The sequence below is a fragment of the Mercenaria mercenaria genome, chromosome 1 (genome assembly GCF_021730395.1).
Source record: "Mercenaria mercenaria strain notata chromosome 1, MADL_Memer_1, whole genome shotgun sequence".
NCBI lineage: Eukaryota > Metazoa > Mollusca > Bivalvia > Venerida > Veneridae > Mercenaria > Mercenaria mercenaria.
The window spans coordinates 10,066,668-10,094,129 of record NC_069361.1 but is presented as its reverse complement, the minus strand read 5'-3'; the positions used below and the strand labels follow the sequence as shown (position 1 = coordinate 10,094,129).

At 34.8% G+C, this 27,462-nt stretch overlaps 2 protein-coding genes across 2 annotated transcripts in view; both read right to left on the bottom strand.

Annotated features, from left to right (window-relative positions):
* Positions 1-587: 587 nt before the first annotated feature.
* The window catches only part of LOC123545013 (thyroid adenoma-associated protein homolog), a 70,878-nt gene continuing 44,003 nt past the window's right edge, over positions 588-27,462 (bottom strand). Inside the window, exons 20-37 of the mRNA XM_053522480.1 lie at positions 21,752-21,907; positions 18,773-18,909; positions 18,291-18,416; positions 16,623-16,727; positions 16,192-16,302; positions 15,640-15,880; positions 14,642-14,885; positions 13,719-13,955; positions 12,882-13,071; positions 12,105-12,308; positions 11,216-11,454; positions 10,346-10,507; positions 8,288-8,393; positions 6,298-6,330; positions 5,150-5,356; positions 3,913-4,042; positions 3,502-3,632; positions 588-3,118 (exon numbers count right to left, since the gene is read on the bottom strand). Coding sequence (XP_053378455.1) covers positions 3,047-3,118; positions 3,502-3,632; positions 3,913-4,042; positions 5,150-5,356; positions 6,298-6,330; positions 8,288-8,393; positions 10,346-10,507; positions 11,216-11,454; positions 12,105-12,308; positions 12,882-13,071; positions 13,719-13,955; positions 14,642-14,885; positions 15,640-15,880; positions 16,192-16,302; positions 16,623-16,727; positions 18,291-18,416; positions 18,773-18,909; positions 21,752-21,907 — 2,831 coding nt within the window. The 3' untranslated portion in view covers positions 588-3,046. The remainder of the gene's footprint in view (positions 3,119-3,501; positions 3,633-3,912; positions 4,043-5,149; positions 5,357-6,297; positions 6,331-8,287; positions 8,394-10,345; positions 10,508-11,215; positions 11,455-12,104; positions 12,309-12,881; positions 13,072-13,718; positions 13,956-14,641; positions 14,886-15,639; positions 15,881-16,191; positions 16,303-16,622; positions 16,728-18,290; positions 18,417-18,772; positions 18,910-21,751; positions 21,908-27,462) is intronic.
* On the bottom strand, positions 22,279-27,295 carry LOC128555823 (uncharacterized). Its single transcript, XM_053539494.1, has 4 exons — positions 27,218-27,295; positions 25,996-26,130; positions 25,222-25,390; positions 22,279-24,735 (listed from the first exon to the last, which is right to left on the bottom strand). Exons 2-4 carry the CDS (start codon positions 26,107-26,109, stop codon positions 24,662-24,664), a joined length of 357 nt encoding a protein of 118 aa, XP_053395469.1. The 5' UTR covers positions 26,110-26,130; positions 27,218-27,295; the 3' UTR covers positions 22,279-24,661.

The window sequence follows — 27,462 nt, the reverse complement described above, 5'->3', positions numbered from 1 at the left end:
CTTGACATTGTCAGGACCAGCATTATCTGTTTAAATATTTAACAACAGTTTAAGAATACCATTTAGACTTTTTTTCTGGATTTAACGTCGCACCGACACGTGATAGGTCATATGGCGACTTTCCAGCTTTAATGGTGGAGGAAGACCCCAGGTGCCCCTCCGTGCATTATTTCATCACGAGCGGGCACCTGGGTAGAACCACCGACCTTCCGTAAGCCAGCTGGATGGCTTCCTCACATGAAGAATTCAACGCCCCGAGTGAGGCGCGAACCCACATCGATGAGGGGCATGTGATTTGAAGTCAGCGACCTTAACCACTCGGCCCCTACCATTTAGACTTACAGGGAATATTTACTTTGGAGATGAAAGGGGAGTTCAGAAACTCACAGTTTGTTTTTGATAGTAAGCAGACAAAACTGGCCAATAGAGAGTGGGGATTTAGTGGTATGAATACAGATTGAAATTTGGCCATTAAGAATATTTACTTTTTCAGTGTCACCAACTGGAAATGTCTGATAGGGGTTCAATACCTTGTGTCGTGTCTTATTATTGAGATAGATGGAGAAAAGCCAAGTAAATACTATACGTTCATACTTCAGCAACAAAAAGTTATATTTCAAAAACAATGTAACAAAAAGAAGTCGGTAAAACACTAAATGGCAAAAATACTCAAACAGACTGCATATTTCTATGAAAAGCTTTGTCAAAACCAAAATTTGTTGAATGTAACAAAAAGAAGTCGGTAAAACACTAAATGGCAAAAATACTCAAACAGACTGCATATTTCTATGAAAAGCTTTGTCAAAACCAAAATTTGTTGAATACGTCGACCATAATCAAATTATGTTGAAGGACCAATAAATTACAAAGAAGCGCAATCAGTTTTACATAATATGCCTAAAAAACGTTTTGTCATGTCTAAAACACTCGAGAGAGGAGTTGACATTATTATATACTAGTAGATAGATTGAGATAAAAAAAACAAAGTAAAGGGACTTCTGAATTCGGGGCATATTTCTTTATACTAAACGTCTTGGAATAAACCAGATTCTTTTGAAGCTATAAATCATTTGTCAGAAAAATTGTCAGTTACAAACACTGAAGGTATAATTACAGGTATTCCAAAGGAAGATACGTCCAAGCATTCCCTCAAAAAACTGGAGGCCCAATATAATTCCTAATACAGTATATAAGATAGCTGCATGGTGCAAAACAAGTAGAATCAAGCCCACATTAAATAAAATATATATATATATAATAAAGGGCAAGAAACTAAAAAGGATTTTTCCCTTTTTTGTGTGGGATCGAGGGATGTGTGGCGGGTAATTTAGACTGTTGTCGTTTGCACATTTCCTATATGTTTCAAGTTTCAAGTAAACACCTTTAATATTTTTAAGTTGTTATTATTTAAGTTGGACACGAAATATGATGGGCAGATTTCACCTTGACCTTTGACCTACAACCCAGTTCATGCACTCTGCACATCGTCTCATCACCACCTACCTACATCCAAAGTTCAATAATTATATCTTGAATGGATAAGAAGTTATGCTCCTGACACTAAACATGACGGACAGATTTGACCTTTGAGCTCAGATTGTGACCTTGACCTTAAACCTAGACTAAAATCATGTTCTCTGCACATCGTCCCATCACTACCTACGTACATGCCAAATTTGAAGTCATCTTGAATGGTTACCAAGTTAATTACGAGGGACAGGTTTGACCTTTTGAGTTCAATTTATGACCTTAACGCATAAACGACTCTGCACATCCTCCCATCGCCATCTGCCATATAGTCAAGTTTATAGTCAATACCTTTAATAGTCATGAAAGTATGCTCCAGACACGAATTATGACGAACGGACACACGTGCCATCACATAATACACATTTCAAAAAGGTTGGATAAAAGTGGAACCACCTAGAGTTATGGTTCTTTGTCACTGCACTCTCACTGGCATCTATCAAAATTTAGAGTATCAAGTCAATACCTTACACAGTATTCGAGCTGTTTTCAAAACAAGGGAGAAAATTAAAAAATGTTACCACCTAGAGTTATGGCTCCTTGTCACTGCACTTCCTCTCAATCAGCTCTATCATTGTATAAAGTTACAACTTGGGATCTTCAATACTTTTTTTAGTTATCCTCCGGACAAGAAGTCTGACCAACGGACGGACAAGGTAATGCCTATATGCTCCCCCATTCTGGAAGCATAAAAACAGCATTGCTGCTATTATTTTCATCATGATTAACAACAACAACAGCATCAGGACATTATCTGTTTTAATCTTCTAAGAAGACTTCTTCATATGGTATATTCCAACAATCCAGCACAGTGTACATCAGCAGCACAGCGTACATCAGCAGCACAGCGTACATCAGCAGCACAGCGTACATCAGCAGCACAGTACATCAGCAGCACAGTACATCAGCAGCACAGTGTACATCAGCAATCTAGTCATTCTCAACACATTGATCATCAGCAACATCAAAACCATCAACAATACCAATACAGTTACTATCATCATAAAAATGTTCCAAGTAATAAATACTATAAAACTTTCATCTTCTCTATCATTTATATAATTACTGAATATATAATAACCTTCTTTAACTCCGCATGTTACGAATCAGTCCATTTTAAGTCAAGTGAGTCTATGATATTTCGATGTTGTGTAACAAAAAATTCATAAAATTCTACGTATGTAATGGATACATCTCAGCCTCAGTAAGTCCGTTTAGTGAAAAATCAAATCTGTTTATAACCACAGTAACCACAGCAAATTAACTTGCTCGTTAATGCTAAATACAGTTGTCTGATAAAAAAGAAGCCTTTGAGTTACTGTGTCAACAAGAGAACACAGAAATGGTGCCAAAACTACCTCAACTCCTCTTCTATTCATTTCACTGTAACATGAACTTGTCAGAGAATGTCTGGTCTGTGGTTTCTTTAACTCTTCAACTCTTTTAACAAAATATATCATTTGACTTCTTTGGTTAGAAATAACATTGCCACAAAGTGTTCGTCTAATTGAAGTGTTCATCAAGAATCAGCAAATGCCTCTGCATGAATAGTTTCAAACTTCTGTTGCAATACTGGATGGAAAACTGCAATCTGGAAAAACATTCACACTAATTATCTCCCTTTATTAAATATATTGGTTGTTTATTCATCCAGATTGTTTTCAATCTTTTATACACTTTATACAGTCAGTGATTCTCACACCAATGATTGGCAAGTTTGTTTCTTTAGAATCAATAGGTATTTTTTCAAATATAGCTAAGGATACAATAGGGTCAAACTGCTGTAGCAATTGTATTATGTTATTTAAAGTCACAAATGATATGTAACAGCCAATTATAAATCAAGAGATACTTTTTAACAGCAAATGTTATTTAAGTCGGTAAATAGCTATACATAGCTAATGTTTTCCTGTTTATATATATGCACCAACTTTAAATAAAATCTGTATTGTATTGTATTGTATTGTAACAAACCTGAACTATAGCTCCTATGGCTGCTTGAATTGTTTGGCTGTTGGTAACCATAGCAACGATATCACAGGAAAGCAAAAATGTACAAATACTGGATAGAACTGTGTTGTCACTGCACAAATTGACTACTGACCCTACAAAACAGATATACAAGTATTAAGATAGAATTCTTTTCATAACATGCACAACAAATGATAGTTTAATATCTAATATCTACTTACTAAATGATTTATATATATATGACAGTAGTAATAACCTGTTACAATAAATAGTTTTATTGTAAACTGTAATTTGTTTGACATGTCATATTTCAATGCCCAGTAATTGGGGTTTACTTACTATCGAGTAAATAAGACCTCTAGAAAATATGTCAAAATGTGTAATGTAGAACAGATAAAATAGTTAGAAACATACCACCAGGTATTGACTGTAAGACAGAAGTAAGGTTCTCTAATTCATCTTTTATTTGATTTAATGACACACTATTTGTCCACTTTGACAACATGTCTGTCTTCTTTTCATTTATGCACCTTTTCAACATCACCTAAAATTCAATAGAGAGAACTTTTTTTGGATGAATTATAAACAAGTACTAAATCCTGAAGAATGAAGATATGAAACTGCATCATTTTAATCACTGAAATTTAACGAAACATTAGAACCTAACTGTAACATAATACTGTAAAAAATAAGGTATGAAATATGCATATGGAGTTGAAATTCTCTTCAATATACAGTTGTCTTCAAGGCTATCATTTCAAAAAGGAATAATTATTACAAACAGACAGCGTTACAGAAATCACCATTTTTTAATGCTTCAGCTATAATTTGCAATGATACTAAATGTTAGGAGTCCTGCCTGTGTTAGAGTCCTTACTTATAAGAGTTCTTCATGTCTTGAGAGTCTTACATGTGTAAATGTCAGAGTCCCTCATGTGTTAGAGTCCTACACCTGTTAGTACCCTACATGTGCTACAGTACTACTTGTGTTTCAGCCCTGTACTTCTTTAGAGTATTACATGTGTTATAAGCCTAACAATGTTGAAGTCCATCATGTGTTAAAGCCCTATACATGTACCCATACAAGTATGAAATTGCAGTGTCTAAAATATATCATACAGTTGACATCGTACTTGCGACCACCTCTATTAAGCGAGTTTTGTATTAAACGACTGGTCAAAATCCCTCCCGAACGTTTTCAGTATATAAATTCACTCCATTAAACGACTTTTTTATTAAACGACTAGCGACCACATAAATGTAGTCCCGACAGGTAAAATATTCGACAAAAGTATCTATTAAGTGACCGGGTACCAAAATTCTACTGGGCATTTCTTCATGTGTGTTATTAGCGAGTACATTTGGCACGTGACTGAAGGCAATTAACCTTTGTATCAGTCAAACTGACAAACAATCTAGCCATAATTTTCACGGTTTGTGGACTTGGGAAAGTTTTCACGATGTTAAAACAGATTTTGAAACCATACATGTATGTTCATAATAAATACAGTCACATTAACAGTTAGAAAATAACTTTCCTTTTCATCTGACTGAAATTCATTAAGAGACCATTCCATTAAAAGACCACTTCTTAGCAGTCCCTTGGGTGGTCTCTTAATACAATGTCGCCTGTACTTTAACAAAAACAAACCTTTAAGTATTTATGTATATCAAATGCATTGTATATTTTCTCAGCAAAGAAGCTGTTATCTTCCTGATCAAACAGTTGTTGGTACTTGGACGACTCCCTCTCCACTAACAGTGTCTGTAGACTGACAGGAGAGGTCAACTGATTGTATAGAAACTGTACACATTGTAAATTCCCCCAGAAATTGTCACACATATACTGCAGAAATAACTGAAATACATGGAAATATTTCTTAATTTCAATCGGACACAACCAGGCACAAAAACGTTTTCATTTATACAGGCCAACCTCAAACATGAGAAAATCCTAACCATCTTAAAACTGTTTTCGAATAGTCAGGCATTCTGAGTGCACAAATCACCACTAGAAAGTAAATCACTACTGTAAAAACATTTTAGAAGTCTTCAGGTTTGTTTGTTTGTTTGTAATGCTGTTTTTCAACAGTATTTCAGTTATGTAATGGCTGGCATTTAACCTAACCAGTGTTCCTGGATTCTGTACCAGTACAAAACTGTTCTCCGCAAGTAACTGCCAACTTTCCCACATCAGGGATCGAATTCAGCAGTCGCTAACTTGCAAAATTCGAGTAAGAATAAAAAAATGCAATTGGAAATAATGGCACTCAAAATTTTCGCGATCACTTGCTCTTTAAAAACTCCTTCTGGGTAGATATTATACCGATAATCACTTGACCTCTTGTAGACACTTGTCGCTTTATACATATGTAATTATCAGATATCTAAGTAAGCATCTTGATGATGTTTATTTTCGTTTTGACTGCGAAAACAGAGAGGAACATAACAAGTTTCTTCAGTAGAAAAAGCCCCGCAGAGACCGAAAATGCTAGCAACACCATGGGCAGACACAATGTCTTTTATTAAATCGTCACAGAAAACGTGGCAATTGCCTGAGGATCGATCTCAGGGCCCCACAATCTGTAGATAGATGCTCTCCCTACTGAGCTAAGCGTGCGGGTATCAAATTGTATCTTCCATACATACTTTTTCTACTATAACATACTTAGGTAAATGATAGATGGAGATGTAGAAACTTTCTTCCAGATATGATCTTATCTAACTAGTTTTATGATTTTACTAGCAAGACCAAACTGACAATTGTTGTAACAAGGAAATGAAACAATATCAACATACCTCAAAACACACATTGCTGTGGTAGCTGGAAAACTGGAAACAAGACAATACATGTGCAATCACCAAAGTCATCTTGAGCATATAAACTTTATTTATTACAAAGACTTTTGTATATTATAAATATAAGCAAATAAAATTGAAAAGTACATATATCAATGTAAAATAAGAAACACAGTTAAGTCTGTCTAACAGGACCCTGTTGAAATTTTAATGGGTGATTAAGCAAACAGCCGGTTAACATTTAGGGTTACATTTTGATATCTCAGAAGATGTAGGAGACAAATGTATGAGTTAATGATTTTGAAGACTAAAAAGTCTTTACAGTTAAATCAAAACATTACACCAATGCTTCCAACCAGGACTAATATTTTGAATCAAAATTTAACCATTGATTAGTTTTACAGCTGGTTAATTTTTTTATCAACCGGCCCCAAATATTGTCTAAATGTAAAACTTTAACCATTACACAGTATACTTGAAAAGACTCTTTCTTGTTATTAGTTGCTGAAACTAAAACCAACACAAAACATTGTTAAACAAGACTACTGTATGGCAATAAAAGTCAATTACTGAATGAGCATCTGTCATATTTGCTGCCATATGAAGCACATTTTATACTGAAATGTAACTAAACAGCCTGCATATTCTCCTGATAATCTACCATCTATATGTCAGGTTCCATTAAAAATCTCTGGTACTTTTCAGGTATTATATAATCTACTTTTTGTCATATTTTTGGACTATTTGATGCCATAGCAACCACATTTGTTGGCAACAAGGATGCTAATATTATCCATACTGCCATTTATGCATGTATCAAGATTCATGAAAAAATATCTTGTACTGTAAGTTAAAACAAAATCAAACATTTCTGACTGATAAGACAAACAGATGGATGAAAAGATGGACAAACTAAGAAAATAAAAAATGTTCTAAAAATGTCAGGACTGTGACCTAAAGTCCCCCTAAACTATAACGGACAGCTACTGCATGCAATCATCCTATGAAGTTTGACCAATGTAGGCCAAAGCATTACAGTAACCAATCACAATGACCTTCACTTTTGATGTACTGACCCCAAAAGTAATAGGGATCATCTACTAAAAACAGGCAATAATCCTACGAAGTCAGACCATAATGAAACCAAGCATTTTCTATTGACCAGAATCTCTCTCTCTCTGAACAATGTTTCATGACAACATCTCTTGTATTTCAATGTTGTGGTAAAATCCATCCTAACACCGACTTAAGTTGAACTGTATTATAGTAAATTGAATGGATTGGACTAGAAAATATAGAGTCTAAGTAAGGAGAGACATTTTACAGACACTACTCAAAACTTAGACTGCTGTTGTGATCGTACATAACATCTGTAAAGATCCTATGGAAACATGTACATTATCTTCTTACAATCCTTTATCATTGTACCTTGCATGATTTTCAAGTCATTGCAGGATCCAAGTTTTGAATACAGACAATGAATAGGTAAAAGAACAGAAAGACAAATAAGGTGCAAACAAGGTACTAAACAAGGAGCTGCGTTCAATAAACGCTTGATGTCCCCAGTGGCATCCTTGTCGATAGATTTTGCACCTAAGTCCAAAACGAGGTCAAGGTCAAACTGAGGTCAGGTGATGTTTGAAGATGAGGAATGGTCACAGTTTACATCTGCATTAGTATCAAGTCATTCTTGTAAGGGGTATTGATGCTAGATGAAACGGTCCCATTTGGTTAACCAAGAGATGGCCCATATAAAGCAACCTAAGTCCAAAATGAGGTAAAGGTCAAACTGAGGTCAGGTGATGTCTGAAGATGAGGAATGGTCACAGGTTACACCTGCATTAGTATCAAGTCATTCTAGTAAGGGGTATTGATGCTAGACGAAACGGTCCATTTGGTTAACCTCGTACAGACGGACGGATGTCCGAACGGACAGGACAATCACTATATGCCTCCCGCATCAGTAGATGCTGTGGGCATAAAAACATACCGGTGTAGGTTTTTCCTCCCAATTAATACATGACACACATCTGCAGGTTTCTAGTCGTATATCTGTGTCCTCATCTTGAACCAAGACCATAACTGACTCCAGCAAACTAGAAAGAGGGATATAATAACTTTCTTACATGTGATTAGGCAGAACTTTATATTATCATATCTACAACAAAAACTTTTTAAAGTAACAGTCACTGTAACAATAAACTCAGACTCACTCACTTCAAAATCATTAGGGTCATTCACTGCTTATGAGCAATGTGCCTGCCAGGTTTTCTCACAATACTGAGTAGGAAAGTATTTTGTACTAACAGCCACTTTGACCTTGATTTTTGACCTCAAAATCAATAGCAAACTGGCAGTGTTTACAAAGTTTGAGAGTTGCATTCACTTTCTCAAAATATTAAGAAAGAATGTTTCTGTACTTAGTGTGACCTTGACCTCTGACCCACTAAACTCAAAATCAATAGATGCCATCCAATGGCAATGGGCAATATTCTGAACAAATGGAAGGATCAAATCTCAAAGGATTCTCAATATTATTGAGCAGAAACTGTTTTTGTACTAATAGTCCCTGTAACTTTGTGATCTGACTAAATGACCTTAAAATCTATAGAGGTCATTCACTGCCCATGAGCAATGTGCCTGTCAAGATTGATGAGTGTAGTTCAAGGAGTTCTTAAGACACTGAGCAGAAACAATTTTTGTATTAACAGTTACCATGAACTACTTTGGACCCATCAACCTCAAAATCAATAGGCATCCACTGCCCATGGGTAATGTACCTGCCAGGTTTATGGATTATAGGGCGATACTTAACAGAAATAGTTCTAGTGATAACAGTCACTGTGCCAGGTTTATGGATTATAGGGCGACACTTTACAGAAAAAGTTCTAGTGCTAACAGTCACTGTGCCAGGTTTATGGATTAAGGGCGATACTTTACAGAAATAGTTCTAGTGCTAACAGTCCCTGTGCCAGGTTTATGGATTACAGGGCGATACTTAACAGAAACAGTTCTAGTGCTAACAGTCCCTGTGCCAGGTTTATGGATTATAGGGCGATACTTAACAGAAATAGTTCTAGTACTAACAGCCCCTGTGCCAGGTTTACGGATTATAGGGCGATACTTAACAGAAATAGTTCTAGTGCTAACAGTCCCTGTGCCAGGCTTACGGATTATAGGGCGATACTTACAGAAATAGTTCTAGTACTAACAGTCCCTGTGCCAGGTTTACGGATTATAGGGCGATATTTAACAGAAATAGTGCTAGTGCTAACAGTCCCTGTGCCAAGTTTATGGATTATAGGGTGATACTTAACAGAAATAGTTCTAGTGCTAACAGTCCCTGTGCCAGGTTTATGGATTATAGGGCAATACTTAACAGAAATAGTTCTAGTGCTAACAGTCCCTGTGCCAGGTTTATGGATTATAGGGCCATACTTACAGAAAAAGTTCTAGCTCTAACAGTCCCTGGGCCAGGTTTATGGATTATAGGGCGATACTTAACAGAAATAGTTCTAGTACTAACAGTCTCTGTGCCAGGTTTATGGATTATAGGGCGATACTTAACAGAAATGGTTTTAGTACTAACAGTCACCTTGACCTAAACCTTTAAACCATTGACCTAAAAATCCATAGGTGTCGTTCACAGCCAATGAACAATCTTTAAATTAGGTTTCAGGATCACAGACCAAAGCATTCTCAAGTTATTAAGCAGAATTGAAATTGCTAACAGACTATGTACACATGCCAAGACATTTGTTCCTTTTGGCTTATAAAACACAGTAACCACTAGCAGTCTTGAGTTACTAACCTGAAACTGTTTTCTGTCTCAAGGTCAATGTGACCTTGACCTTTGGTCTATTGATTCATAAAATAATATGGATTCGTGTACTGACCACATACAATCACCCCAATATGAAGTGTGACAATTGTAGGCAAAAACTTTCTTTAGTTATTGAGACTTTTTTCTGTCTCAAGGTTATTGTGACCTTGACCTTTGACCTAATCAAATACTTTCCTATAGTCTGTAAAGCTCGTGACTGCTTACCTTGTCAGCCAGTTTTGACTGCTTTCTGTAACAGCCAAGTCTAGTAAATGTTTGCCTACAATTTGTAAGGCTTTCACTGCTGACAATCTCTGGCTCTCATTGACAGCACAGCTAAATCTATTGACAATTTCACAAAATACAGGTAGATCAGTTGAAGACAGTCTGTAGAGAAAACATATAGCTTCATTACAGTAAATACAACTTAAAAGTAACTAATATATATTTAAATATGACAAGAAATATCAACAGTCTATAGCTAGTTTATTCAACATTTTCAATTCGAAATTTAATCAAAATGAGTTTGGTCTTCGTATCTGCTAAACTGTATGACATATGGATAGTGAAAGGATGGTATTGGGTGGAAGCATTGACGTTGTTAAGTATATTTCATAGTCCTCAAATCTTTGGCCTTGAGTTGTGACCTTGACCTTGTGCCAACATGGCAAACTCATGAGTTCTGCATATTGTCTTGATGAGGTGATCATTTGACCTAAGTTTCATGAAAATCCTTCAAGGGGTTTAGGAGGTACAGAGTGAACACAAAACAGAAGGCTCAAACGTTTGACCTTGAGTTGTGACCTTGACCTTGAGCCAACATGGTTGACTCATGAGTTCTGTACATGATCTTGATGAGGGGATCATTTGACCCAAGTTTCATGAAAATCCTTCAAGGGGTTATATGGAGCAGACACAATAATTACAGACAGATGGAGACTGTTCATATAACCCCCAACACTCGTGGTGGGGTGGGGGGAGGTTAATAATCAAGACAGAGGGATATAAAATTGTCACTTGGGACAAAGTGATTTAAATGCCACCACCCCATATATGGAGCATAATATGAAAATACTTAGCAATATATTTACTTACCTATTTCCATCACTTCCTATCTTGTGTTTTATGAGGACTGCCTGGACTGGTATCACAGAAACTAGGATAGAATCCCTACTTTTTAACTCTTCATAATTCACACTAGAGAACCAGTCTTCAAGGTTATGAAGATCATCTTTATGAATTGTCCCAATATCTTGATACAAAGAACTGATCAAGTTCAAAACTGTACATAAACACTGCTTATTTTCTTTCTTCACACAGTTACACAGGATTGCCTAGAGATGGGATTAATGTTCTTAATGAAGCTCTGATAATATATAATCTTAAAACAATATGTGACAGTTTCCACTGCATGCAAACACTTCTACAGTACTAGTTACTAGTTAGTTTTTGTACTTGTGACTTATTTATGTAATGTTAAACAGTCAAAACAGCCGCTGTAAATTGATAATTTTAACCTACTTTAAAAGTATTTAAAAAAGGAAGCCAACTGTTAATATCAGAAAAGAATTATGGCTATGTAGTTACCATCTGGATATAAAATACTTGTACTAATGAAGGTCTTTAGTCTAAACACAACAGACTAATTGAGCCGCGCCATGGGAAAACCAACAGTGGCTTTGCGACCGGCATGGATGCAGACCAGCATGCGCATCTGCGCAGTCTGGTCAGGATCCATGCTGTTCGCTTTCAAAGCCTATTGCAATTAGAGAAACTGTTAGCGAACAGCATGGATCCTGACAGACTGCGCGGATGCGCAGGCTGGTCTGGATCCATGCTGGTCGCAAAGCCACTATGTTGGTTTTCTCATGGCGCGGCTCAATTATTTTTTCTTTTTATATCCAGATGGCAACTATATCACCACAATTAATTCCTTAAATACATGGTTCTAAATTATTACTAATTGATTCTACAGTAACTTTACCATAACTGCCATTTTATTGTATTGCTGATTCTTTCCAGGTTTCTCCAAGAACTTCGGTAATTTCTCCAAACAAGACTTTCTAGCCTCAACATTGTTAAAGGTCAATAGTTTATCTACTAGACCATACAGACATAATGAATTCCTGTTGTAGCTCTCAAACAGAAACTCTACAGCTGCTTCACAGTATACACTGTTGCCTATAATCTGAAAATAAAATTTGCACAAGTTGAATCTTAAAACTTGTTAATCTGATTATGTCTCCACCTAGGGGAGTCTGTCCATATCAGTTCAAGGTCAAAAAGTGAATACAAAAGGTCAAATAGGCAATAATTTCCATCACCTCTGTATCTTTTTACCCTTTTGAAGGATTTTCAAATAACTTGGAATAAATGTTTGTCATAATGAGATAGATGATCTGTTAATTTATGCTGTTTTATTGCTCAATTTAACTTTCTGATACTTTGTATTCTGGTCATTCGCCTTGTAGCATGAGCATGTTTATACAAATGTATTCCAGTGGCACAGTCTAGTAAAGTCTTTAAAAAAATTTTGAAGAGATTATTATCAATCAGCATCTATAACTGCATTTATGAAATGCAACTAATACTTATAAACTAATTGCTAATCATAACTTTAACATGTGATACTTTATCTTCACAAGGTATATGAACCATTTTAAGACTTCCAATGCATTTAATAAATTTTAATATTTCATCTTTTTATTTTAGGCATGGTTCTATGTAACAGTTACAAATTCTAAGTGTCATCACATAATACCTGTTTACTTCCCCTTGTACAATGCTCTACAATAACAAATTCTAGAATTTCATCACACATTACAGATGGGCAGTCAATCAATAAACGATGTAAAATCTTCACATAGACTGAGGAAACCATTCCATTATTCTGTGATATCAACCAGGTCTCTTTGGTAAGTAAAGTCCATAGCTTCTCCTGGTCTTCTAATCTGAAGATAAAACAAGAAGTGGCCCTATATAATGTTAGTCTGATTTGCAGATTGTCCACTTCTTGGAATGTAGGAATTCTACAGGATTTTTGGTGGATTATAACATGTCGAGGTAAAAGTTCATAACAGATGAAAAACTAGCCATTCTCAGAAGTTTGGAAATCTAAATCAACTAGGAAGATTTTAATTTTTTATTTGATAATTAGTACAGGACAAGTACCTAACACTTGAATCTGTAAAATATCTCAGATGTAAACCCTGCACTTTTATAGATAATAACTTGTAAACCCCTAAAGCGAGACTAAGGATGGTAATAATATGAATAAAGTTGCATGAGTTTCACATGAAGATGTTCACCACCAGATCTGTTGAAAATCTATACAGCAGTTTTGAACATATTCAGTTTACAATGAATAACACATACATACCATTAGATATTGTCAGCTCTTAAATGTAAATTACTTTAATAAGGAAGTACTATATCTCACTGAAAACATCAATCTGATATTGATATCAAAGAAAACCAGATTTCAAGGCAAAGTTAGTTAATTGATGGCCTTCAGACAGAACTTCCACACTCAAAAACACTATACATTGTACTTTATCATTTAAAGCAAGTTTACTAGACTTTTAAAACAAATGTTCACCTATCAATGAAGTCCAGCAGTCCGTGTATATAAATAAGATATCCATGTAGACTGTTATTGCAAATATTGTTGAATGTTTTCAGTGAAGTCACATGATCATGTAAACATGATATCACAGACGATGTCATATCCTGGACTGTTACCATAGCAACAAGAGCTGAAGCCACCAGGTGGCGCAGCTGGTACACTGGACTTCCTAGAAATGGTTGCATGAGAGCATGAAACCTTCTCAGCTGTCTGAAATTTATCACTTTTATTACTCAAATAACATCTTTGTCATCAGTTACATTAAAAAAAAAACACTTTTCCGTTTGATTCTTTATGCTCTTACAAAATATCCAATCAACTTTACAAGTATATCTTCGAGGGATAATCTGTTATCTTATCTGTGTAGCTTTGTTTTTGACCACTACTGACTTTATATTGCTTGTCTTGCCCTCACCACCATGGGTTTTTAATTCCACTTGGGTGTTGAATTCTTTCATGTGAGGAAGATACTTTTTGAAGGTCAGTATAAGAATGCTTGTATTGCAACACAGATCAATGCGAAGCAATGAGATATTTAAGTATTGACGGGATGTTGCCAACGATTGCTTAATGCAGATTAAATAATTAGTTTATTGAAAATACAAATACCAGTCATAACATTCACTTCTCAAATAACATAGTCAATTTTCATCCAACACTTCGAGAACAATCAGTAACATCAGACTACATGTATGTTTGTGATTCTGTTTTTCCTGATTGAGCGCCAGCTTTTTGGGTGCTACTATGTTCAGGCAAATATTTTCTTCATGCTGCCAATAGCATAAAATGTTTGTAACAAGAATAACAGTACATATAAATAACCTTAACTTAAAGGCCAACAGCTAAATAAACAAACTAAAATCAATGCCTCCTGGTCACATGAAAGTAACAAATACCTCACAACAGCCTGGTCCTCTGTATCCATTGGTTTCAGACAAGACAGGAGGGTCAATACAGGGAACAGTCCTGCATGAATCTGGCTAATGTCCATCACATCCCCTTCTGATGCCTCATCTAATATTTTCAACATAAAGGGAGGTAAGTCTGGATAGTAGGAGCTAAACTCTTGGAATGTGACAGAGTTACAGAACTTATCTCCATGGCTTTTCTTCTGACCAAATATCCTTGTCACAAGTGTGCCTGTTGAAAACAAATCATTTAAGATTCATTCAACCTTTTAACTGTGGAAATTGTGGAAATGATAACGGCTTGCATCTTAAACCTACGTACAACAGCAGAAATTATCTACTGATGTTTATGTTTACATAAAATCAAACTTTCTCTGCTGCATCTTCAGTCTAAGTGTTCAAAAAAATTAGACTGGCAAAAAAAACAATAAACAATTTACTTCTGACAGAAGTTGGCCATGCTTTTTAACAATTCATTATGGCTTGAAGGAATTTGGTAGAGGGTCATCCAAGGAATATTTGCATTCTAAAAATTAGAGCAGTGGTTTCAGAAAGATTTTGATAAAACTTGCCCTGCCACATGGCAGTTATGTTTTCTTAGTACTCAACGTGGCTTGAAGGTACTTAATAGCTGATCACCCAAGGATCGTTAGTACAAAACTGCTTTATAATTGGGCCAGAAATTTCAGAAGATTTTCGTGGTTTTTTCCCTTTAGCTGCCATAGCAACTGGAATTTTGCATGGATGACCTAAATCTGAAGGAATTTGAAATAGAACCATCCTGTGAAGGTTGTTAAAATTGGCTTTGCAGTTTAGGAAACTGGTCTTTAAAGAACTTGTAGATGACAGAGGATACACATTCACGATCCTAAAAGCTCAACATGCGCACTTCATGCTCAGGTGAGCTAAAAAATTTGTCTTATGTGGACATATACAAGTTTCTTTCATCTAAAGGAATTATATTTAACCATAAAATCTTAACTTACTGAAAAATCTTGTAGCTGCATTTCTTATAGCCCAGGATGGTGAGCCAAACTGCTGAATGACCAAGATCACAGCATGACTAGTATGACCAATCAGACTCGCTGTGAGGCTTGCATCACAGAACAATGAGTTGAGAATGTTCAGTCCATGAACTTGAGGAAGGTCAGTTACACCAAGGTCTTTGTCTAGAGGCAGTTCGCAGATCTCAAACAAACTTGTCACTGCTTTACTCAACAGGCATGTCTGAAATATCAATAAAACACTAACTATAGTCATTCTCGACTTTGTCCAAAGGCTTTCCTGACTCATTTACTGTTTAATTGGAGTATCTGTTGTGCATCATTGGGACTTTATTAAGATGATACCTTCCACTACTTTTAACTTGAAACCATTTTAATATATCTGTTCATCTAATTAACTGCAAAACTAAAATCACAAGACAAGTACTAAACAAATTTTCTTACCAATAACAAGAGAAACTATTTTTCTGGTGCTCTCCCTTCTTATTTTTTCACCTGAAACTCTACATGACAACAAAAGAAGTCTCGACATACCTTCTTCATTTTCTTCTCACTGACAAGAACTGCTTGTATAATGATAGGTAAACCTGCAGATCTTCTGGTTACAGAACTGGAAATACTTCTGTTCTTTAGGCTTGACAAAACCTTTATAAAACATGAAAATATTTCTTCAAGTTGAACAGTAAACATCAACCATTTTATGTATTTCCTCTGTCATGTGACTGCTGCTATCTCATGTATTCATCAAATCATTTATCTTGTTGCAAAAGGTACTATGCAATATGTTTAAGTTTTTGTAAAAAAAAATCTTTCATAGAAGTGGATTAGAAAGACAACAATTTAAAAAATCTCGATGTTTAAGCCAAATATTACAATAATACTGTAACTATATACATCATGGCTATACTAACAAATCTTAAGAAGTGAACAAATAATTTTCAGTAAAACTTGTACAATGCACATACCTCTGTCAATGCAATTTCAGGTACTGATAGAATATCTCTTTGGTTACTGTGGAACAGAGCAGAACAAAACTTGATGTAGGCACTTCTACATCCTTCTATAACACCCTGTAATACCATATACATGCAGTGTGGAATCAAGAACTATCATACTTAAAAAAAACAATATTGCAGAAAATTACTAGTGTTGGTGAGTTTTGCTTCATTTTTTCCTCATCAAACTGTGATGCTGACATCTTCTTTAAGGTAATGTGACTTTAAATTACTAATCTGTATATATATTTATCTTCAAAACAAGCATCCTATTTCTTATCCTGGTATATTTCTTCATAAGAGCAAAATGGTATACACATACACAAATAAGAATAAGAGGGCCTTCACGGCCATTCCTGAGAATAAATCGTTTAAAGTTTATTTCATGAGAAGTTGTTAAAAGGGTTTCCTATTTTTCGTTCTGGCTGCCAAACAAAACTGAGGGAAGACCATACAAGGATGCTACTGACCAAGTTTGGTGAAGATCCACCAAGATGTTCATGAGAAGAAGTTGTTTAAAGGTTTATTCCATATCTAGCTCTGGCAAATTCTAAAAGGGGCCAAGTGGAATCAACTGTCAGAACAAACTTGAATGCGGACCTTGCCAGGATGCTACAGTCCAAATTTGTGCAATTCTGGCCAGTAGATTTAGAAGAGAAGAAGTTTAATTTAAAAAACTGGCAACATAGCTCTGAACCTTTTTCTGAGCTAAAAAAGCATCATATTAATTATCATGAAGTCAACAAGAGCTTGTAGAACACGGGATTCAGTAATTGCACAAGGAACAGAAATTATTTGGTCACTGTGCACAAAAGTTCTACTGTTCTTGGTCAAAGTGATCCTGACCTTTGACCTTCTGACCTCAAAATCAATAGGGGTTATCTACTGGTCATGATAAACCTCCCTATTAAATTTCGTGATCCTAGGCCCAAGCATTCTAAAGTTATTGTCTGAACACATTTTAACTGTTACAGGTCACTGTGGCCTTGACCACTGACTTACTGACCTAAAAATCAATAGGGGTCATCTGCTGGTCATGATCAACCTCCCTATTAAGTTTTGTGATCCTAATCCCAAGCTTTTTCCAGTTATCGCCTGGAAACAGTTTTACTGTTCCAGGTCACTGTGACCTTGATCTTTGGCCTACTGACCTCAAAATCAATAGGGGTCATCTGCTGCTCATGATCAACCTCCCTATCAATTTTCATGATCCTAGGCCCTAGTGTTCTTGAGTTATCATCCAGAAACGGGTTAATTGTTCTGGGTCACTGTGACCTTGACCTCAGACCTACAGATCTCAAACTCAATAGGGGTCATCTGCTGGTCAAGAACAATCACCTTATCAATTTTTATGATCCTAGGCCCAAGCATTCTTCAGTTATCATCCTGAAACCATTTAACTGTTCTGGGCCACTGTGACCTTGACCTTTGACCTACTGACTCCAAATCAATAGGGGTCATCTGCTGGTTATGACCAACCATCCTATCAACTTTCATGATCCTAAGCCCAAGCATTCTTGAGTTATCATCCGAAAACGGACTGGTCTACATACTGACCAACCAACATCTGCAAAACAATATACCCCTCCTTCTTCGAAGGGGGTGCATAATAAGATTATGACAATATTAGAAATTTACCTTATGTCGACATTTGGTAAGTACAGTATGAAAAGTTGCACTGATTGAGTGAATAGTTGCCACAGAGATTGGAAATCCTGACAATATAGTAACTTTTGTCACTTCTCCAAGACTTGTACAACTCCCCTATTAAAAAAGAATAGCAATCTTCACAAGTTTCTGATGTAATTGTAAGAGTTCAAAGTAAAGGTAAACTTAAACTACTAAGCTACAAAGTTCCTGTGCGACAAACTAGGTATGCAATAACAAAAAGGGCCATATTTCAACTCTAGAATGAACAATGACAATATGCACATACTCAATTTATTTTGATGAAGTTTCATTTCAATTGGATGGAAATAGTAGGAGAGTTTTGTTTAGAAGAAAGTGTGAAGGACGGATGGATGGACTAAACACTATATGCTTCCTGCATCTTTGACACTGGGGGCATGAAAACGCAAGTACTGATCATACTCCAGCCACAGGATAGAAACTACAGGTACCTTGATATTATTCCAGCACCATGACAACATGTACTGATACTCTGGGGATAGAGATGTTGTCTCCTCATAATCAGTCTGGTTCTCCGACAGAAGATTCTCTAGTGCCATTCCTATCTCTGCAAATGATGGGCATGCCTCTGAAATCATACAGATGATATAAGTGTAGTTCAATTCATACAAAGGTAGGATTACTGAGTGAAATTAGTCCACAGCAATTGTTAAGTTTTCAAAGTTACATTATGGAAGATGGCTCTGTGCAGTTATTCCATGATGGCAAAGGCTTCTGGTGAGTTTTTAAAGTATTCTGTCTATAAAATGCTCGATAGAGAAAACAATTACAAATATTTCGCAGAAAGAGAAGGGGAGAAGGGGCATTTTCATTTTAAAATGAAAGTCAAGAGTTGTTTAATGACATACTCTGTGAGGTTATTGCATGATGCTGAAGTTTTCAATGCAACAGTGTTACAACAATAGCTCTCAGGGCCTCCTCTGGGTTTTTCATACTTGTCGCCAACCTTTTCGCCAATTTGAAAAAGTTGGAGCCACTTTAGAGCCATTTTTGAGCCAAAGTTCTGAGCCACTTTTATTTCTTTTAGTTGGCTGTCATAGTGTGCATAGAGAAATAAAAATTTGTAAATAATTTCATTAGGAATAATAACAACTTTTGAAGGTGTATTAGTTTATTGTAGAAGTAAATTCAATTTGTAGTTGGATAAAAAATGACACAAATCATTCTCTAATTTAAGAATCATATCTATCCATGTCAGAATTACCAATATTTCAGGACTCATTTATTTTCGGAAAGGAAAATTCGGATTTTTTTCTATTCTAAAAGGTCGAGTTGAACACTCTTCTAATGATTTTTAAGAAGCCATGGTAGCAAGTGATATCTTCCAGTTTCTGAACATTTCAATTTCAAAGAAATTAACCAGGTCCAGGATGCAAATTGAGGCCGATGTGTTTTAATTTTCAGAGCCATCGTTAAAATCTTTTATGAAAACTGAGGAATCAAAAATTATCTTGCAAAAAAGTAACAAATTAAATGTATCTTTTGTACTTATTTAAAATTCGTCAGTCACACAACTGCATGCCACAAACATGACAATCTTTTTTTTGTAAAAAAATCGCAACACATAAAGTACACCGTAATCGGCGTTCATTTTGGTGAATTCTCGGCAGAGGTCAAACATACAAGCTGGCAGATGTTTTGATTACTGATTAATCTTCAATTCACACATTATTACGCAATTATCTTCTCAAAGTGTCAACCAACTTCAATAGCCGAATTGTCAAATACACCGCCTAGACTGGTTATCGATTTTATTCACTACCAGCATCTAGGTAAACACGTGTATCGGGAACCAATTCTTGGGCCGCTTATATCACTACGGAAAAAACAAATGCCGAGGAAAAAAACTTTGCGCCACTTATTTTCGCCAGTTCACAAAATTTAGCGCCAAATTCGTTAAATTATCGCAAATGGCAACATTGGCGATCAGCAGCTGAGGCCCTGGCTCTATTTAAAAACTTTCAAGCTGCTGAACTGACATGTGTCCAACTGTTCTTCTACAAATTTTTACTGTTCATCCACTTAATATAGAAGTATCATCCAACCTTGATTCATTTTACACTTCTTTACTGACTCAAACTCAAACTTGTAATTGTATTTTTGAAAAAAAAAAACCTTTATGTTATCGAAATCCTAGTTGCAAAGGTAACAGTGAGGAAATACAGAATTTTAATTTGGCACCACTTTGACCTGCTTCACCAGCCATTATACTGAGGAAATAAAGAATTTTAATTTGGCACCACTTTGACCTGCTTCACCAGCCATTATACTGAGGAAATAAAGAATTTTAATTTGGCACCACTTTGACCTGCTTCACCAGCCATTATACTACAGAATTTTAATTTGGCACCACTTTGACCTGCTTCACCAGCCATTATACTGAGGAAATAAAGAATTTTAATTTGGCACCACTTTGACCTGCTTCACCAGCCATTATACTACAGAATTTTAATTTGGCACCACTTTGACCTGCTTCACCAGCCATTATACTACAGAATTTTAATTTGGCACCACTTTGACCTGCTTCACCAGCCATTATACTGAGGAAATAAAGAATTTTAATTTGGCACCACTTCGACCTGCTTCACCAGCCATTATACTACAAAATTTTAATTTGGCACCACTTTGACCTGCTTCACCAGCCATTATACTGAGGAAATAAAGAATTTTAATTTGGCACCACTTTGACCTGCTTCACCAGCCATTATACTACAGAATTTTAATTTGGCACCACTTTGACCTGCTTCACCAGCCATTATACTACAGAATTTTAATTTGGCACCACTTTGACCTGCTTCACCTGCCATTATACTACAGAATTTTAATTTGGCACCACTTTGATCTGCTTCACCAGCCATTATACTGAGGAAATAAAGAATTTTAATTTGGCACCACTTCGACCTGCTTCACCAGCCATTATACTACAGAATTTTAATTTGGCACCACTTTGACCTGCTTCTCCAGCCATTATACTGAGGAAATAAAGAATTTTAATTTGGCACCACTTTGACCTGCTTCACCAGCCATTATACTACAGAATTTTAATTTGGCACCACTTTGACCTGCTTCACCAGCCATTATACTGATGAAATACAGAATTTTAATTTGGCACCACTTTCACCTGCTTCACCAGCCAATATACTGAGGAAATACAGAATTTTAATGTGGCACCACTTTCACCTGCTTCACCAGCCAATATACTGAGGAAACATAGAATTTTAATTTGGCACCACTTTCACCTGCTTCACCAGCCACTACACTAGGAAAATATAGAATTCTAATTGGGCACAGCCTTGTTCTCCTACACCAGTCATTATATTGAGGAAATACAGGACTCTAATTTGGTACTACCTTGTCCTGTTTCACCAACCATTATATTGAGAAAATATAGAACTCTAATTTGGTACTACCTTGTCCTGCTACACCAGCCATTATATTGAGCATCTTTTCAATAATTTGTTGACATAACTTGACTAACTGCTCTGACACGTGTACCAGATCAGGGGATGGGGTCATCCAGAGGTCACTAGTTTCTGTCAAACACTGGGTAACAGCCGATATCAGACCTGTCAAACAACAGAAATACATAAATCAGACATACAGAATTTTCCCGTGAATGTCTGGAATCGGATGTTAGCTTGCATGAAAAATATTTCAAATCAGATATTGTGTAGGTTTTGTAATGTAACATGTGAGAGGAAAGTTTGTAAAACATAATATATATGTGACCATGACTGAGAAAATGGGTCCAGATGAGGAAATTTGACATTTTCAGGTTTTTGCATATTTAGAAAGTATACCCATTCAGAAATAAATCCTGAAAATTCCAGATGAAAATCTTCAAAACTGTCAGTTTTATGACAGATTTTGTAACATAGATATTAAAAATAAAAACAGAACATTTCAGTTATTCTGTCTTTCTAGTTTATTTCTCACTTACTGGCAATGGCTAACAATTCTGAAATAAATTTATCTTCTGTTACAATTGCATGATATGTATAAGATCTCTTCTTATTACACAAAATGATAATCAACTAAATCTACAACAATTTCTATAAAAAATATTTCTCAAATTGTGTTACCATGTCAACAAATATATTAAATTCCCTTTTCTATGATAAAACTTTAAAAACACTTGTTCACTTAAAGTAAGGACTTTAAAAAGTAAAATATTAGAAGGCATATGTATTTATAAAAACATTCTGAAAATTTCACATGAAAATATTAAGAATGTTTGGTTTTATGACAAGTTTTTGTAACATTGGTAATAACCATAAGAATAAGTTAGATTTGTCATTGTTTCTTCTTAACTTGTCTTTTAGATGCTGGTAATAAATGACTATTTTGGAAAAAAAGAACCTTCTATTACTATGAAATTTTATTCTTGTGATGTTTACTTAAAACAGAAAAATACAGCTAATTAAAATCTTTCATATTTTCTATGAAAACATTATTCAAATTGTGTTACCATGGCAACATATGCATTAAATTCCCTTTTCTACAATAGAACTTAAAAAACAAAAGCTTAGTTTGAAATAATGTTTCTTATAAGTTGAATATTTCGAAGTATATGTGTTCGAAAGTTTATGTGAAAAGATATAAAATGTTTGGTTTTATGACAGATTTCGTAACACGGGTAATAACCACAAGAATAAACTATTTCCGTCGTTGTTTCTTCAGTTTGTGTTTTCACTTATTGGTAATCACTGGCTACTTTTAAATAAATGAATCTTCTTTTACAAAGAATATTTAGATATTCACTTAAAGTGCAAACATCTAGCTGGCTAAAGTCCTTCACATTTTCTATAAAAACATTATTAAATTATGTTACCATGGCAACATATGCATTCGATTCTATTTTCTATAATAATACTTTAAAAAAGAGCTAAATTTGGAAAAGTGTTTCAGATAACTTGAATATTATAAAGTGGTATGTATTCAAAAATATTATCTCGAAATTCCATGTTAAAAAAATTAAAATGTTTTGTTTTATGACAGCGTTTGTAACATGAGTAACAACTATAAGAATAAGACATTTCTGTCATTGTTTCTTCATAAACTGCCATTTACCTGCTGGTAATAAATGACTATTTTGAAATAAATGAAACATATATTACTATTGGTTTTTTATTGTTTATGCATATTTTAAAGTAGAATACTAGAAAGTACAGCTAATTAAAATTTTTCCATATTTTCTAAGACAATTGTGTTACCATGGCGACATATAATTTAAATTCCCTTTTCCTACAATAATACTTAAAAACAAGAGCTTATTTTAAAAAAGTATTTCTAATAAGTTAAATATTTGAAAGTATAAGTATTCAGGAAAGAAATCTGAAAATTTCACATAAAAACTTTAAAATAACAAAACAAAAAAAGTAACAAAAGTAGTTATTGTAAGAATAAACATTTCAGTCGTCCCTTTCCTCATAATCTGTTTTTTTTTTCACTGGCTAGTTATAACTGACAATACTAAAGAAAGTGAACATTCTTTTACCATTACATTATATACTGTAGATCCCTTATTGAAATACAAATCCATAATTTCAATGAAATATAATTTGAATTATGTTACCATGGCAACATACATACTAAATTCCTTTTTCTCAAAATACTTTAATAATTAACACAATAGCATAACTTTTGATGAAGGTTACACTGCTTCAAGCTCTGGTGAAAAGTAAATGTTTATTTCCAGCCAATTCTTTAATGTAGGTAACTGAAACTACAACCTTTACTTGATGTTTAACCTTTACAGCTAAACACATCTATATGAACAGCAAAACAGGGTAAAGTGTTGTGTATTAAAGCGTTTGAATTCAACAACAATTTCTATCTTTTACATTCACTTCCTTTTTTCAGTTCTCAGAAAAATCCTTGTCAATCACAATTTAAGTTTTCAGTTCAAGTGGTCTGGGACAAACAGAATCCTTTGACTTTTCAGACAAATACTATTCTCTTATGAGTTCATACAGGTACCTTTGTCAGAGTTGTGTCATTCCATATCAATAATATTCGTTTGGCAAGGGGGAGTAGATTTTAGTAAGTTAACTGTCTCAACTTGGATTGTCACTTTTAACACTAACAATCCAGGTGTTTCTGCAGACATGATAAAGTGGTAATACTTGGTTATTTTCTTCAAAAGTTTAAAATATTGTGATAAGATATTTCTCCACTGGTAGAATGTGACAGGATTTAAATCTTTGTTGACCAACTGTGCAATGTTATGATATTTCTTTGATGACTGACACACTGTGTCAGCAATATCATGTATTATTAAAGGTCTCAGCATTCACCCTCCTCCACAGATTCTTCTAAATTCAAAAGTGCAAGTCAGATTCAAACTTTGCATGGTCCGTGATCATTGCTGAATATTCAATCGATCTGTGATATCCTGTAACAAATAAGTAAAACATTTTATTTTAAATAATTTACCTGGGAGTCGCTTTATTTAATAAAAGCAGAGTTATCACTATTTGATAATGGATGATTCTTACAACCAATGCTCTAAAATATTGACAGACTGACAACAGCGTGCTGTCAGTATATAAAATGTACTTTGTTTGTAGATCTTGATTACTGCAAATATGATGTTCTAAAACACATTTTTGCATTTATTGTGTTAACCCTTAAACTGCTAAATTTGCAAAATGGACTACTCCATCTTAAACAGAGACAGTACCATTTATATATAGCTTATAGGGGGTTCACATAGAAAATATGCTGACTAAATATCAAACACTGCAGATCATGATCAGACTGCACAGATGTGCAGGTTGATCTTGATCTGCACTGGTTGCAAAGGCAGACATAGCTGCCTCATTCAGCCTAAGGGTTAAAAGTATACACTGTTTTAACAGCTATCAAAAATGGTTGTTACCTAGTAAAGCTCTCCACAGACCATACCACAGCAAGATGTTATTTCTATTCTGGCTAGCAGCATTGTCAAAATGGAATACCAATACAGGTAGTGATGCACCATGCTCACAAGTTGTCTGCCCCTTAACCAACTGAGTTGCTTTCATAAACAAGAGGAAACACTTGCCTTCCTGAAAAAAGATTTAAAAGTCTTTGGTAAAAGTATCTGTTATCTTCATGTATCTCAGGAACCTTCATAGTCTTCATTCTAATCCATATTCTTGGTGCAATAAAACTGGTAAAAAAAATCAATCACATCACAATTTCTAAGTCAAGAATGGGTTAATTAAATTTGAAAATAATCACATTACAATTAAACTAAATTACAATTAATTGATTTACTTCAAATAATTAATTAAAATTCCTATTATTTAGAATTCTTCTACAACTTAATGAGATATCAACTTATACACATGTACATGTAGTGTTAAGCATTCAAATTATCCATGTACTTATTGAGTGCCACAGACTTTCTCAGGCTAATAGCCAATGTAATAAAGACTTTAAACAAACTGATCCTCCTCAAAACTGGATTGTTGAAATTAAATTTCAATAATGCCGGTTTTGTCAGTTTAAGCCATTCAATAGTCATAGTACATGTACATACATTGTACAAATCATTAGTGTAGAAGTAGACTTATTTTGTATAGGCTCTAACAAAACCTAGACAGAGGTATAATTAAATAATATATTGCATTAAAATTATAATAGGAGCCATTAGCTGCATGTTACTTACCTGATTCCTCAAAGCACATCCAAAATATGTTACATTTTCTTCAGATCTTAAAGTAAACAGACCAATTCCTGGCTGTTGTAAGGTATATGAACCAGCTGTAGTGGAATGAACCATCAAAGGAACAAGGAATATTATCTGAAAGAAGATACATTACATGTACTGTAAACATCACTAAAATCAAAAACTGAATACTTAATTAATAATGTGATTGTGAAAGGTTTCATTAACTTACCACAAAATACTTTAAAAGTTATTATACTATGAATCTATTTTTTAAAGGATCATAAATTGTTTTACACACAGCAAGGCTCAAAAATTTAAAAAATAAAAAGATTTTCATCATATAGCATAAATTCCCACTATCCATATACAATCATCCTGTTACAAAACATTCTGAATCAACAATAATGGAAAGAGAGTAGTCAGCAGACAGAAATAACATGACTTATGAGACCCACAGCAAAAACAGTTACCATTTTATAAATGGAAGCGTCTAGACATCCGGTAACCAGAAACCTAGCCAGTGTTTTAGCCTACCGGCAACAGGACGCCTAGCCTATATACTCTATCCTATAGGGGTTTTCTAGGCGTCCTGTAATCAATTTTAAAATATTGTCTGAATAAACCTTACAGGTGAATATTCAAACCTTAGTATGCCAAAAAAATATGATACAATAAATTTATTCATTACAGTATTCATATATAAAATGATCGCCGAACAGCTAGAAAAACATTCGCGGAGAGGCTTGTCGTCTTGTTGCCGGACAGCTAGAATGCAGGGTAGGTGTCCAGTTACCGGACATCTACATATTTCCTTTTAAAATACCTTGGCTACTACTGTGAGAGAGAACTTTTCGAGAAATGATGTGACATAGGCAGGCATCTATAAGTCTGCATCAAATTTATTAATCATCATACTAGCTACATGTATTTTTCCATACAAATGCTTGCTATGGACAATGAAATAATTTGATGAATCCGGGTCACCTTGAGTAAGAAGCTGCCTGCCTTCAATAATCTTTGTGATAACCCAACTGGCCATTTTATATTAAATACACAGGCATAGTGAAATCATCTGTGTTTAGTGGCCACAAGATAAATTTCATAAATTTCCCTCGGTATGTTTTGGATTCACTTCCGGGTAAAAGACAGACTTATTTCAGTGAAAGTTTCAGATATATTAGAGAATCTACATTAACAACTGTTTATAAACGGTACTTACCAAATCAGTAAACAGTATTACAAGTCTCAGATCCCTTCATCGTTGAACAAAAGGTAGTTAAACAAAAGTAAACTTCACTGATAAAATCCGAAACCGGAAACATACAGTAGCGAAGGGGAAACAACTGATTATGAACGAAATATTTTGTCTCAGGCGTAATACCACTATTTTTTTACAGGTCTGATGTCTAAATATTCTTTCTCTAGTAGGCTGTTATCAGTCATGTAACAAGCAGTCGTACTTTA